At 40.4% G+C, this 15,391-nt stretch overlaps 4 protein-coding genes and 1 long non-coding RNA gene across 5 annotated transcripts; 3 read left to right on the plus strand and 2 right to left on the minus strand.

The window, feature by feature from the left end:
• Positions 1 to 149: 149 nt before the first annotated feature.
• On the minus strand, positions 150 to 10,543 carry LOC6583116 (procollagen-lysine,2-oxoglutarate 5-dioxygenase). Its single transcript, XM_002008758.4, has 10 exons — positions 10,185 to 10,543; positions 9,210 to 9,295; positions 7,190 to 7,329; positions 6,596 to 7,127; positions 6,279 to 6,532; positions 5,603 to 5,704; positions 5,405 to 5,530; positions 1,838 to 1,964; positions 850 to 1,284; positions 150 to 781 (listed from the first exon to the last, which is right to left on the minus strand). The coding sequence occupies exons 1-10, from the start codon at positions 10,330 to 10,332 to the stop codon at positions 497 to 499; spliced, it is 2,235 nt and encodes a 744-aa protein (XP_002008794.1). The 5' UTR covers positions 10,333 to 10,543; the 3' UTR covers positions 150 to 496.
• LOC6583117 (immunoglobulin domain-containing protein oig-4) lies at positions 2,194 to 3,743 on the plus strand. Its single transcript, XM_002008759.4, has 6 exons — positions 2,194 to 2,392; positions 2,469 to 2,575; positions 2,692 to 2,773; positions 3,082 to 3,149; positions 3,214 to 3,289; positions 3,585 to 3,743. Exons 1-6 carry the CDS (start codon positions 2,296 to 2,298, stop codon positions 3,665 to 3,667), a joined length of 513 nt encoding a protein of 170 aa, XP_002008795.3. The 5' UTR covers positions 2,194 to 2,295; the 3' UTR covers positions 3,668 to 3,743.
• On the plus strand, positions 4,647 to 5,383 carry LOC6583118 (immunoglobulin domain-containing protein oig-4). The gene is made up of 2 exons (XM_002008760.4): positions 4,647 to 4,947; positions 5,001 to 5,383. Exons 1-2 carry the CDS (start codon positions 4,762 to 4,764, stop codon positions 5,307 to 5,309), a joined length of 495 nt encoding a protein of 164 aa, XP_002008796.3. The 5' UTR covers positions 4,647 to 4,761; the 3' UTR covers positions 5,310 to 5,383.
• On the plus strand, positions 9,570 to 10,524 carry LOC122757438. Its single transcript, XR_006357468.1, has 2 exons — positions 9,570 to 9,952; positions 10,143 to 10,524. It is a non-coding gene; the product is annotated as an uncharacterized LOC122757438 (long non-coding RNA).
• A 112-nt stretch (positions 10,544 to 10,655) lies between the features above and the next one.
• Positions 10,656 to 15,102, minus strand: LOC6583119 (ubiquitin-protein ligase E3A). The gene is made up of 8 exons (XM_002008761.4): positions 14,576 to 15,102; positions 14,182 to 14,463; positions 13,196 to 14,118; positions 12,886 to 13,133; positions 12,270 to 12,821; positions 12,023 to 12,204; positions 11,467 to 11,959; positions 10,656 to 11,403 (listed from the first exon to the last, which is right to left on the minus strand). The coding sequence occupies exons 1-8, from the start codon at positions 14,656 to 14,658 to the stop codon at positions 11,065 to 11,067; spliced, it is 3,102 nt and encodes a 1,033-aa protein (XP_002008797.1). The 5' UTR covers positions 14,659 to 15,102; the 3' UTR covers positions 10,656 to 11,064.
• Positions 15,103 to 15,391: the final 289 nt, after the last annotated feature.

Here is a 15,391-nt window from a genome sequence, read left to right on the forward strand (position 1 = left end):
GTTAAAAGTTTGTGCTGCGCACTGCTGTGCTGGCATTAACAGAGTTCAGCTAAGCAGTGCTCTGCTTGCTGTTAAAGCAGTATAAAATAACAGCGCTCTTATGCGCGCGCAATTCAAATGTGAAAAATTAAAACAGTTCTACAGACATGTAAAATGTACCAGTACATACGATACATTTATCGTACCATTTATTAAAAAATTGCTTTCATTGAGTACATCTTTTTGTTGTATTTGCATAGTGAATTGAACACGATTCGAAAAAATTAGATTAAACTTAAGGCTTAATAAAGTTTTGTGTCAGACCTTGGAATTACGAAGACAAACTTTGCGTTTTGTCAGGATATTTGGCAAACGAACGACCAACTAAGGCAATTTAATGGACCACATTCCAAGACTAAACTAGATTTGATTCGAGTTGCTTACTTTAAACTAACTATAAATTCTTTGGAGTGGCCTTCCCATGGCAGTTCATATAGTAGCATCGACTGTGCAACGCCTACGGATCGATAAACGAAATCATGATATAGCGTGTGCCCTTGGTCACCAGCAGGCCCTCATGGAAGTGAGTCAAACGACCCGGATGCATTAGCATCCAGCCCTTCTTCGTCTCCGTCACAGAGCAATTGTATCTCAAAAAGCGACAGCCGCCGCCTTCGTAATCAATGCCCACCCGATTCATTGCGATGTTGATTGTGTAGGTCGAGGAGTCGTGATGTGGACGCAGAGAGGGCTGCTCATCGGGCTTGTAGCGCACCATGAAATTCATCAGAGACCGCGGAGGCTGGAGAGCAAGCGAAATATGCATTAGCTAACTTGAAAAACGAAAATGTCTTTTTAGCTCGGACTTACATCATGGAAATAGCCCATAAAGACACGCTCCTGCAGCGGACGCACAAACATTTGCAAAAACTTCAGATACAGCGCATCGAGTCCCACTTGTCGCATGTGAATGTCACGCGTGGGCACCGCCTCGTAGCCACCCTCCAATCGCGTATCGCTATTGCTGCCATCGGACCACTTGCCATACGCTTCCATAATAGCCACCAAATCGTCGCAGAAGGCGTCGGTCACAATCTGGAACCAATAGACGTCGGGGCAGGGCTGTGGAATGACCACGCTCTCGTTCAGCTGCGTCGAATAGTTGGGATGGATGTACTTCAAGGTCCAATCATAGCGATTGCTGAACAGGGTATAGAAATCGGGACGAGCTACGGTCGTATTGAAGTTATCCGCATTGATCAGATGCCCGAAATAACGCTCATTGCTGACGTACATGAAGACGCCCTATAAAGATAATGAAAAGAACAGAATTTAGATTTAGAGTACATGAGAGCGGGAGAGGGGAGCGAGCGAATTTATAGTTAACAATATCTAGGAAAGTCTATAAGTCTTAAACATGAATCGAAGAAACGCCCGAAAAATTTTTAGATCTTTTAATCTTTAATTAGAAGGGGCTATTATACGAAAGAACGAAAAATATAATATAATATGTAAATAAAAATGTTTATACAATTTCTGGTTTAAAGAGTATTATATATGGTATATATTATTTTTTTATTTTTAAATATTGTCTAATGATTTTGATTTCATTTTAAAGAAAAATTACTTTGGATTCTTCTCGAAATTATGGAACATAGTCTTTTTTATGCCAATATAAAAGAAAAAAAAAATATAAAATAAATTATTGAATGACTATTAAAATGAAAATATAAGCAATTGCTTAGAACTTTTCTTTAGTGTTTTATTAAAGCGGCTGTAAATGCTTCCTCAAGCAAATAATATAAACAAGTTGATTAAAATAGTTCAATGTTGAATTATTTTATTATGGATCACTTACCGCATCTCTTAGAGAATCAGACATGGCCATATCAGGGTCGAGTTCCTTGTGCTCGAATTTGACTGCATCGAAGGCGCTCTTCTTGATCAGATAAATTGTCGTCACATGTGGCACATTGAACATGCCGCTAAAGAGAGAGAGCGAGAAAGAGAGACAGAGAGAGAGAAGCAAAATTAGATACACTATATAGATGCAGATTCACAGATATATGCACACACACACACACACACACAAATATATATATGTATTTCGCAACAATGTTGTGGAAATGGAAAGTAGCAAAACTCTCGCGAGGCTGAGCGAGGCACAGATTAAATTCAATCAGTGAGATAAACAAACAGGGGCTAACCCCTAAACTCTGGTCGCAGTTCGAACAAAACATTGCACGCTGACAGACGGGTGCAAAGCCGAATCAGCGCAGTCACAGATCGCCGATCACAGATCACAAACAAACAAATATGCCCACTCCCTGGTTAAACCAGAGCAAGATCAAAGCATTCGCTCTGCTCTGGCTGCTGCTGCTGTTGAGTGATCTTAGTCAGGTGCAAGCACAAAGTGAGCAAGATCTAAGATTGTTCCGTACGTGTATAAACAGCTCTTGTTTAATCATATATTTATCTATATACCATAGGAAGCACTGGCGGTCGCAATGTCCTACGTCGCAATTATACGGGCAAGAAGCCAGTTGTCATTCAACACAGATCACAGGACGCGGTCAACTATTACGATCATGAGAATGTGAGTCAAAGTTTACAAGGTTAAGCTATATGGCCTGAGAAATCTATTTTAAAAGAGTTAATTTACTAAATAACTCTTTGTCTCTCTCTCTCTCTCTCTCTCTTTCTATCTAACAGGGTGCCAAGATCATAAAATCATCGCACTTTGAGCTGGATTATACGCTGGGTCGCAAGATAACTTTCTTCTGCATGGCACAGGGTGAGTAGGAATTTCAATTGCCTCTCTCTCCCATTCTCTCTCTCTCTCTCTCTCTATCTATTTATATGACAAAAGGCTTAAATTGCACAGTCTTAATTTACTAAGTAAATTTATCAGCTTTCTGTATATCAAGCAGTCCACCTATTATAGGCGAAGCCTAGCATGTTATATCATTCGTACTCTCTCATTACAAATTAATTTATCTCTCATATGACTAACTGTCTATACATGTCGCTCTCTCTCTCTCCCTCTCTACATTTATCTATTCTTTATATATATCGCTTACACATATCTCTCTATACATTTAGGCAATCCTCGTCCAACTATCACCTGGTTCAAGGATGGCGCAGAGCTCTATCAGCATCGTTTCTTTCAGGTAGGCTAACTTTAAACAATCATCCAATTTTGTTAAAAAACATTATTTTCATTTTATATTTTAGGTACACGAATCCCATCCAGAGCCAGAGATTATTAAATCGAAAATGGAAATCGATCCAACTACGCAAATGGATGCAGGTAAGATATAGCTACTCGTAACCCTAGATATCTAGAGATAGAGTTGAAGGCTGTATTCTATGTATTTGTAAAACTATAGATGAAGTTCAGTTTTAATAGTTCCAGAACGAAACAAATATAAGATTGCAAATTGAATTGAATATCGTAATCAAAACGCTGTTTTTGGGAATTAGAAAATCTACAGAAATAGTTTAATAAGAATACTTTCATTTATATTTTCTATATTTAAAGAGAGAGATAAAAGATTTGCAAATAACCCATTAACTATGCAACTAAATTTCCGATTTCTTTCTAGGTTATTACGAATGTCAAGCGGACAATATCTATGCAATTGATCGTCGAGGTTTTCGTACCGACTATGCCATGGTTAATTTTTAACATTCTCTATATCTCTGTTCATTTTTCATTTTGCTGTAATATTTGAATAAAAACCAAATATAATTTGTAACTTCAAGTTCGTTTTTGTTTGTATCAATTGATATTATGTTTGTTCTCGACCTTTCGGCTGATATTCGTTTACTCTTCGCTCTCTCTCTCTCTCTCTCTCTCTCTATCTCTGTCGCACTCTGTCGCATTCTGTTATTATGTGTGCGTAACCGACAAATTGTCTTCAATTACCTGATTGTAACAATTTTTTTGCATTTATTTTATTAAAATGTATATTAAAATGAGTGCAAACGAAGCCAAAACAAACTGAGGCACTTGACTATGCAAATGAGATCGGTTATGTAGGGGATCTGTATACCCAGTGCACAGTGGTCATAAGTTGGGGGCAAAATGTTAAAGAATATGTACGAATTGAATGGGGAATATAGATATGAAAATGTTTATAATTGCTAATTATTTCTACAGTAAAAATATTACAGAGCACTTTCCTTGCTGTTAACGCTTTACACGAGGTTAACAGCGGCTGGATAAGTAGTGTTGAACGGTTCAAAAGTCAAAGTTGTTATGTCATCAGTGATGAATATAGTTAATTTAAGTTCAGTTTAAAAGCATAAGAGAAAATGTAGTTTATATACTAGCAAGTCACTTAAAAAAGATCACACTACTAAATCATCATACCTAAATATATATATATTAATATATATAGTTGACTAATTTGCACAGCTCTTGCCCCACTGTGCGCAAAGAGATTGGCCTTTGGTCAGACTATTGCAGAGGCATGCAGATTCAGCGAGTGCGCAAATCAAATCAAATGAAATTGAGTGAAATAAGGCAACCTGTGGAGCTGCGCATATCAGATGCGAACTAAAGCGATCTGAGAATAAAATGCCAAAATGCCGAGCTGCTGACTACTGCCTGCTGCCTGCTGCTTGCTGATGGCGATTTAAATGCGAGACCCAAGCGACGCCAATTGTGGCAAATTGGCCGAGCTCAGTGGCAGGCGAGCAATTGTGCCCAACAGCTGCTGCTCAGTCGCCGAGCAGACGAGATTCGCACAGCAACGTTTGAGTGAGAGACAGCATAGGATGCAAGCAAAGTGCCTGCTAATCAGCATAAGCCTGGCCCTGGTCCTCCTAATGCTAACTGCACCGGTCGTTGAGGCGCGACGTGGACGCGGTCGTGGACGCACCAAGTCGCGCGTACAGATCGGGCTGCCGATAACGGGCAAATACCGTGATCCTGAATCCGATCAATACTACAACAATAATAATGTGAGTTAGCCCAGTAGTCAAAGGATTATCAACTAATCTCTTCGTTGCAACAGGGCGCCAAAATCTTGCAAGCCTCGCACTTTGATCTCGAGTACGTGCTGGGCCACAAGATCGCCTTCTTGTGCGTGGCCAAGGGCAATCCGCGCCCGCACATAACCTGGTACAAGGACGGTGCCGAAATCTATCAGCATCTGTACATGCATGTGCACGAATGGACCATTGGTGAGGATCGCGTCAAGTCAAAGATCGAAATCGATCCGGCTACCCAGATGGATGCCGGCCTTTACGAGTGTACGGCGGACAATATGTATTCCATAGACAGACGCAGCTTTAAGACCGATTTCTCCATTGCCTTCGATTAGCTACTACAGTTTCCTTGTTCCATTATATGCATAAGCAATAAAGTTGTACCCGAATGAAAACCTTCTAAAAAATCCCCGACAAGTGTTTAGCTTACATCAGATTCCGCTTGACAATGTCCACGTAGTCATGGGAGCGTGCATAGTAGCCCGTCTCAGAGAGCGCGCCCCAAAAGTTGCTCCACAGCTCGTGATATTTGGAGAACACCGGCGCCACAAATTGTCTGCAAAGGTTAAGCGTAGAATGTTTAATCAGATATATTTAAATATATATATATTTCTGCTGGTAAACCTACTTGTTCATTCTGAGCAGCTCGCGCAGCACCTCGCTGTCCTCGATGTGTGCATCGCCGTCCACGTAGAAAATGTAGTCGCTGTGCTTCTGCTTTGCTTTGTCACTGTCAAAGAATATTGAAGAGTAAATCAACCAATTATATAGGTAAATTACATTTTTATAGATATGAAGCAAGAATAAATTAATTAATTAATAAACACTTGAATATCAACTGATATGGGTTTTCTAGCTTAGCTAGATAACTTCACATCACTTCACTTCACAGTAGATTAATCAAGCCTATTGAGATGTGTATGATACCCATATAAATATAAATGAAATAATACTCGTTGAACATGTTATTATTATTATTATGAAATAATTAAACTAAATTAATTATTTTTAAATATATCTACTATTTCCCTTTAATTCTATTTATTACCTAAGCAAGGGAGCTGTAAAATAGGTATTGGAAAACCTAAAACGTTATTTTTATTTCTACACAGAATATAGATCTGCTACAAGTGAGAACATAAAAGTTTCTCTCTCTCTTTTTCTAACTTTCATTATCATTAATCATCATCTGATTATAAGCATATCATACCAAAGCATATTAAATAATTGCATATCCTTTACTATGGCCTATCTATGTCCTATATATATGCATATTTATACGCTGCTTCTGTTTAGTTACTCACAGTGCCAATTGCCTGCCCTGACTTTCAGTTAATCCATCCGTGGATAGGATATACTTGACGCTGGCATAGCTCTTGCCATGCTTAGTCACATAGGACTGCACGAGCTCATCGTGTAGCTCTGCGTTGCTGTACATGAAGAGGTGCATCGACTTCTTAGGATAGTTGAGCTTCTCGATGCCAGCAAGGAACATATCAAGGAAAGGCACAGGTTGATTCACCATTACAGCTAGAGTAATGATAGGCAGTTCTTGCTCCTGCGTAGAAGAAAGCTCATAAGACAATTATGTAAATCCTATATATAGCAAACATTCACTCACATTCAACTCGAGCGGATATTCCTGGCAGAAGGTGCAGACGCCACTAAAAGTCTTGGCCAGATAGTTGGCATAGGCGTTCAGGTTGATTTTGCTCGGCCCATTGCCATGGATAATGGCGGGCGTGGTCAGGAAATCGATATTTTGCAACACGCCTTGATTGGAGTCCAGATCCACCTCTAGCTTTACATCGTTTTGGGCACCATTCAGGCTTTGGAACAGACGCGACTGCGTATCCAGTTTGATGTTCAGCTTGGCGCGCTTTGCCTCATCCAGGAAAATTTTCGTGTAATACAACTGATCATCGCCCGTATCCTCGATTTCCTCCTTCAGCAGCTCAACCACCTGTGGCGCGTAGCCGATGAAGGCGCCCGAGTTCAAATAACGTGACTCCTTGGCCCCCACCGCAGGATAACTATCCGCGAGACTCTTGTCGGGCCAGCAATATTTCTCTGCCGAGAACAGCACCTTGGCACCGGATTCCTTGAACTTTTCCAAGATCTCCGTAAGCGGAGCTGTGAAGACGACATCATAGCTATGGGCATTCGTGCGGGTGTTAAAAGTAATCTATATAGTAAGAATATGTATATTGTCTACCTGTCCGTAAATAGGATGATGGTATCCTCAGCATCCTTGAGCTCCTCGACAGCTTTACGCAGCAAATTGATTTTGTAGCCGCCGCCAAGGCCCTTCATGTCACCTCCTTGCCATTCCTCGCCCAGGCCAAGGGTGGTCACCTGTTTTGAGAAAAGGAGCACAGATTGTTATTGCTTAGCCTTACAATCATTGTCGCGTCTATTCTACAGGTTTATGTCTGTAAGCACAATTTCCTTGTCTCCAAATAAATCTTTCCTAAGCACATTAAACGACTACGTTGACATAATTCTTGAAATACAAATTATAATCATTCCGAAAATAAAGTTCAAATTTGAAATCTAAGAACTGTGAACGAATGCCGGCTAACCGGCTAATCAGCATTTTATGAAATTTTGTTTTTTCTTTTCGTGAATATTTCTGTCAAAAGATGAATATGAGAAGCATTCGTAAGACTATATGCGACACATTTCGTTTAGGAAAACCGGCTTCAGCTTCAAGCTGATAAGCGAAACATCGAACACAATACAATATATGTAGTATGTATGTACATGAGAGGAAAGTACTGAAGCACAATCAATGGAACAATCGGGAACTGAATTGTGCTAATTACACCCGGGCTTCCAACTGGATGCATGGACTACGTGATTAAAACACAACAAAGTAAACATCGAAACGCGATCAAACACATGTGTTCAGTATGTGGTGCCCCCATCATATGTGGTATATAATATATATATACATATATATAATGCAACAGCCAATCTCTGTGTAACACATCAGAGACGCAGCCAGAGCAGTCATCTGGACGACAGTGCCGGATGCTTAGACGAATGTCTAAACGTTCACACACATACTACACATATACTATACACTCTACATATATATGTATATACTCTATATACAGTATATATACAACAGCTACAATCTTCCTAGTAATAAAAGTGTGCCGCAAAACTGAGATATGTCGGCAAGAGTTCGTCTTCGGGCCAATCATTTGTTTAGGAATAACAGATGTATATATAAATGTATATATGTATACTTAAAGGCATATGCGTATGCTTTATATAAAATATGAAAAATACAACGGCATTTAATTAAATCTCGAAATCTATTTATAGAAAACAATAAGACTTGCATGCAATAAATGCTCGATCAACAATTGCTAACAGGCAGAGATTTATTTTGCCAATAAATTAAAGTTGATATAAATTTAAAAAAAATGTAAAACAATGAAATTGATATTAGGAAAACAAATAAAAAGTCAATATTTTAGTTACTCACTAAAAGCTAAACTTAAAATCCTTAACTGTTTTTTACCGCGTCAGATATATATTGAATAATCAATCAATCATAGATCGTAAATCGTGAGCTACAAATTTATTAAATGATTTTAGAATATAAAATATATTTTAGAATATAATATATATTCTTGTATAAATGAACAAAAAGCTTCGCTATACAAGCTTCCGGTCATTTGCTCACAATCAGTTCTTTAGTTTGAATCTATGAAATATGAAAGCCTATTGTATATATCATTTTGTTAGCAAACGACTACTGATTGGAATTTTTATGAGGTCAGTTTATGTCCTGAATGCTTATCAAAGAAATATGTGTATAATTTATGTAGCTCGAAGAAATCTCAACTTAAAATTTCATTCAGGAATTGTTAGAAGAACAGAGTTTCAACCAATTTATTAATATAATATTTATATATATTTATATAATATATTTTTAAAAGTTATGTTTTACCCGAACAAAAATATTTAAAATCGTCGAACATACAAAAAAAAAAAAAAAAAGACCATTCAGATAGGCGAGTTAATTTGTAGGCAACAATCGAAGCTAAATTTTAGCAATTCTCTTTATACAATTTATTGATCGTAAAAAAAAAAACAATAAATGTTATATAAAAATTTGAATAACAAATTTCAACAATAGATAGTAAAATGACGCATCTAGCCGGTTAGAATTTAACGGTTAACTGTGCCATTTCGACGCTTAGCAAATTTAAAGAACTTACCTCAATGTCGTAAACTTGGGCGGAGCGTATATAACGGCGATATCCATCAGTTTGTTCCGTGGCAACGGTGAAGACTTTTATTTTATCTGAATTGGAAAAGAGAAAAATGTTAATGTCATAAATTGCCAAATAATAAAAAAATCAACAGAAAACAAGTTATATATAGCATACAAAATTTAATAATAAATTTGAATAAATACCCAGTTATTAATTTATCGCTCGTAGTTATAAAAGGAATAATTTTGTACATATAATATTTAAATGTATAGCCAAATATAAGAGAATTAATTTTTTGTTAACTTCATTATTATACAATCGAAGAATTTTCAGTTTGTCTAAATATGTACATACACATAAATGTTTAAAAAGATGAAATAATATTGAAATATCTCAGGATCAAGAATAGAATTTGTACTCAATTTTCTATACATTTAACAAAAGGAAGTCATATAATACATATTAAATGTAAACAATATGGATTTAGTAACATTGTTATACTCAAACATGGTAAAAATCTTATACATATACATATATGACCCAATTTGTTGGTTGTGTCAGGGACACAGGATGTGAATAATGACATACGTAGTATAAGCAAACAAAATTGTGTATGTAAAACGTTATTAAAAATATTTTGTATGAACTAAAACAATTAAAATAAGATGAGAGCATCCAGAGACATCGTCAGGCACTTTGAATGCTAACGACCGCATGAATTTCAAGCAGCAAGCGGATAGAGCAAAGTAATATAAACAAAAACCGCAGCAAGGGAAAGAAACACACAAACACACACCCGCATACACGCATATACAGCTGCATAGACAATGCCTGCATCTGATGTGTGTGGATGTGTGCATGTGTTTGTGTAGGCACATCGTTCTACAGCTGAATGCAATTTAATAATTTTTAGTGCTTATGCTTTGCTAATTCCAGTGATGAACTCATATGCTCCAGATTCTAGACACACACACGTACCATTTAAGTTTGGTTGAGCTGGTGCAGCTGCAACAACTTCGGCGGGTGCAACAACATCGGCGGCGTTCGCTGCACTGGCGCTGGCTCCTTGCAAAAACAACAAGAGCGACGCCAGAAACAACAATGCGCAATTTATATGCTTTTCCATGTCGTTGGCTTTGTTATTCCCGAAACACTGAATTCCACACCCACTCACACTCGCTCACTTTCACAATTCTAACGCAGAGATTTATGTTATGATAATTGTTGCATATTCCGGGAGGCAACTTTGCTTTGAAATTAAACAGCCTTTCTCCGCTGCACAACCGAACGCAACAACGATGATAACATGAATGAAAATGCAAAATACGACTCTCGCGAACGAACACAATATGAATGCAGAGGCAGTGCTGTAAAGCGAGCGATGGCTGCATATCCACTTATCGATAGCAAAGAAATGAAAATTTATCGAACGATAAGAAAAGCAATCAATTGGCGCACAACTTAAAATTTATTCAGCAAATTTTTATGCGAGCTGCATTACAAACGTAAATACATGAGTGTATGAGTATGCGAATAAATGTAATTTATGTTATATACAATTAACTGAGCGATATAGTAAAGTATATAGTTAGTTAAATCAAGTTTTTCTAAGTCTGCTTTCTTGCCATCGCGCCACATTGAGCATTTACACACACACATATATATATATTGTCTCATTTGAACAAGTTGTATCAAAAATAAATGACAAATTCAAAAACAAACTAAAGCTCATCAACTAATTAAACATCGTCGTTATCATCAACATCCTCATCATCATCATATTTTTATCGGAGGTGGTATCTGTTGCGTTCCTGGAGGTATGTGTACCAACTACTTTGGCATTATTCCCTTGCGGCGACTACAGCATGCCGAAGCCCTTGGAGTAATTGATTGCCTTGAGCAAGCGCTCCTCCAGCTTCTCCTTGCTACTGTACTCGGGCAGCAACAGTACATTAAAGCACGTGTGCGATGAGGGCAATCTATCACTGTCCGGTCCATGGCGTGTGATTAACAAACGTAAGCACTTTAAGCCTCCAACGGGAACGCGCGCCGATCCCGTTGTGAACTCAAGCAGCTTTCGCTTGGCCTCGTGTGGCATGGCATGGACAATACTCCAGAAATCTTGCACGATTTGCGTTTCCTCCGTATAGCCACCCTCGTACTCCGTCGAATGCTCCAATTCCACAAAATCAAACTCCTGTAAAATACAACCGAATTATTGAAAGTCCAAAAGTGAATTGCGAAACTTCTCTAAACATACGCGACTGCCGCAGACTAGCTTCTCGATTTCCTCTGGCCTGAAGAGCAGTTTCAGTGGTGACTCATCGGTAACCATTTCGAAGCCTTTGCGAAAGGCTTTGAATTGCTGTTCTATGTTCGAGTTCAGCAAGAAATCGCTATATAGATTGACAAACAAACGCTTGTTGTGCTGGCCGACTAGCACCTCGCTGCCATGTGGGACCAGTTCGTGCTCCACTAGCTCGCCAAACACATTGCTATAGCTAATCTTGAACGTCTGCTCGAAAACCTCTTCCATGTCATGGCCCTGATAGTCCAACATGGCCTTTAAGCTCTTGTACAGCGTCGGACTCCAGTCGCACAGGTCGTAGAAGGTGCCTCGATAGCCCATCAGTTTGCGGTAGACAACCATGGGAAAGTTCACAGCCAGGATGACATTATTGTAAATGGCCAAGCCAATGATTATGCCAATCAGCGTGAATTGTGCGCCATTCTCAAAGGGCGTGGGATTGAACCTATTAAATGGAATGATTGGAAGGGTTACCACATTAAGGATGTTATTGAGACCTCTCACTCACCACATGTTATTGGTCTCCTCTTGCTGCACAAACATGCCAAAGGCTGGATTGAATATTTCCTCCACGATAAGTTGAAAGAACTCTTTGGATACGCCGCCCTCATCAATTCCCTGTTCACCCACAAACTCCACCACAAGCTGCTTCTTCAGATCCTTCGGATTGCTCATTGCAACAAGCTCGAGCTGTAAGTCAATTCAGTTATTAATTACAAAATTCTTTGTTTCTTTATGTTTGTATTCGAACTTACTCCAATAAGCGCATCGTTGATTAGTTGATCGCGTCGCACCGTCAGCTTGAGATCGGGTCGCGCACCCTCTTGGCCATCCTGCCCATAGTTTTGTAATATGGAATACAACGAAGAGTAACGTTCGCTGTACATGCGCATGCGGCAGTCATAGTAGAGGGCATCGACCTTGGTGGCCGGTGTTAGGATGAATGCATAGAGCATAAAGCAAAAATAGTTGGTGTGCCTGGAGCCCAGGTGGCTCTCCATGGCCAGCGTCTTATAGGACAGATAGTCTTGATGCATTTGTATATGCTCGCTGAGCGCCTCGTTGTAGAACTCTTCGAGCGGCACTAATGGACTGCGACAGTCAATGTACGAGACCTGCAAGCACTGCTCTAGCGGATCTTCAGCAAATTTCGGCATATGCGGGTGCTGCAGCGAGTTGTAGACGAACAGATCCTCGCCATCCTCCACGGCAGAGGCGGTAGATTCAGTCTCAACTACCTCCTGTAATGGCAGCCGACAAGAGGGACGCTCCAACACGCTGGCCAATATGTTGGCATAAAACACGATCTATGTGAAGGGAAAAACTGTTTAGATAAAGTGATAAATTAGAGGATATTATTGATCAAGTCACCTTCAGCACTTTGGTCACGCTTATAATATGCTCGTTCTCGCGCACCGAGTCCTCGTCGAGCAACACCTGGAGTGTTATCTGCTGTTGGCATGAGGACAACAGAGTCTGCAGCTGATCCGCACAATACTCGCTCCAGATGATCGCGAGGCGTGCCTGCGCTTGCACAGACATTGAGGCTGCTGCATGACAAAGCTTGGGCAACACGCGATCCAGATACTCCATGTCCGTGACGCTGTTGTTGGCCGTAGCTGAAAAGGGATCGAGTTAGAGAGAAATTGGTCATGTCTTTATCTAGCTAAGCAATACTTACTGTTGGTGGCCATGTCAAAGCATATGACCAAGCAATGTACCACCTGCTCCCACAGGTCCAGCCAGGAAAGTCGAATGTTCCGTATAGAGTCCGCCAGTTTGATGACGCTGCTCGTGATCTGCTCAGCAATAGATTGACAAGGCGCACCGAAGAGCATGCGTTTTATGTGGCGCAGTCCACGGAAATCCACCTTGGTGCCCCTACGCAGAAACTCGTCGATTTGCTCCTGTTGAGTCATCGGTTCGTCCTCGTCGTTTTCATCCGTATCGGCTCCAGCAGCAGTAGCAGTTGCATGACCGGCATCGTCTCCACTAGCAGCTGCACACGGTTCGGTTGGCGTTGTTGACCGCTGTGTGCTATCCTCGTCCTTATCGGCCTCGCCTTCCAGTTGCCGCAGTTGCTCCTTATTCAGGGCACTGTTTGATTGGCTTTCCAAATGCAGCCGCTCTTGTCCAGGCCGGCAGACGAAGCTCTTGCTGAGTCGATCGACGCTGGAGAAGACATGGTCAATGATTTGGCACAGCCTTTCGTAGTTGCCAGCCTCCTGGCACTGCGTGTACAGTCCCTCCAGCAGCTCAGCGTCCACATATTCCACAGACGGCAGCGTCGGTGTGCAGGGGCCCGAGTCACCAGCTGTTGTCGTCGTCGTTGTTGTTGCTGTTTCTGTTTCTGTTGCCGTTTCCGATCCAAGTGTGGACAATTTAACAAAATCCAATATCATTGGCGGTCGTTCCGGCTGTTCCATGGAGCTTTGTGGTTGCGTATTCGACTGGGACTGCGATTGCGATTGAGATTGGGATTGCGACTGGGATTGGGTGCTTGTGGTGGTTGTGGTGCTAGCGGATGTAATGGTGCTAGTGGAGCTGTTGCTGCTACTGCTACTGCTGTCATTTGGCGAAAGCATGTCCACGTCCTGCTGTGGACTGTCCAGAGGCAATAGATGTTAGTAAGAGTAAATTACTGATACGCTAGCGTGATCCACTCACCTATTCACTGTGGGCACACTATCGCACAGCTGTGCGTCCTGTGAGAAGAGATGAAGGGCTCGTGCGGCCACCTCATTGGGCGTCATGGGCGGCACTTTGCCGCTGGAAGCGCAGTTGGCATTCTTGCAGTGGACATTGCCACAGCCGGACTGCAGCTGATGAAAGTAGCGCTGGATGAGGCTGCGCACAGCCGAACGTTTCATCTCAGGTGTGGCCCGACCATTGCCCCCGCTGGTAGCCACCGTGCCGGCCGCAGCAGCCGCAGCTGATGAAGTCGATGCGCTGTAACCGACAAAAAATGCAAATGCGTTTAGCATTAAACATATATTCACATAGATACATATATACGTATTTAATTCTATATATACATATATATATATATACATTTACTCACCTTGAGACACCTGGCAACGGCGACGTTGACGTTGGCCGCGCCTTCTGTTTCAGCTGCTCGTGTTCCTCGCCGCCGCCGCTCATTGAGCGTCCCTTTCGCACTGGGAGACACTGAGATTCAATAAACTAATAGATGTTTACTGTTTGGGTCGTTGCTTAGCGTGCTTCCTTGCCAGGCCAGGGCGACACTTGTCGCTTGTCGCCTGTCTCTCTTTGTGTGCTAATTTGCCTACGCAAAATATATATATGTGTGTGTGCGCAACAAAAAGGGTGCAAAAAAATCGATGTCGATGTCCCTTTTTCTGCCTTTCCGAGAGTGTGTGCGTTTTGTTGTTGTTGTTCCGAGTTGTTAATGCCAATGCAGTTGCATGTCAACAACTAACAGTATAGCACTTGTAATTCACACAAAGTTTTGCACAATTTTACATCTATACCTAACAAAAATTTATACGTTTTGATATTTAGAACAGTTTTTTGTTTAGAAAAACGCAGCCAAGGCAAAGCAGAGTGCCTTAATATTGAAAATCATCAACAAACAGTGTTGCTAAGGTTCGCAAATGCTCACCGTAAGTGTTGCGTAACGATGTATCGTTTTGGCGCAATATATTTCATGGGCCAATAAATTCAAAAGACACATTTTTCATGGAGAGAATGCTGTTGGTAAATTATTATATATAATTGTAACATTTTTGTAAATAAAACTAATTGGTGTATTACTATATAAATTACTCATTTAAGCAGCTATTAACTGTTTACTACTGATTTCAAATGTAATGAAAATATTTTAATATATATAGTATAGTAGCATAGTATTTAA

This window comes from Drosophila mojavensis, unplaced genomic scaffold, assembly GCF_018153725.1.
Source record: "Drosophila mojavensis isolate 15081-1352.22 unplaced genomic scaffold, ASM1815372v1 contig_74, whole genome shotgun sequence".
Taxonomy (NCBI): Eukaryota; Metazoa; Arthropoda; class Insecta; order Diptera; family Drosophilidae; genus Drosophila; species Drosophila mojavensis.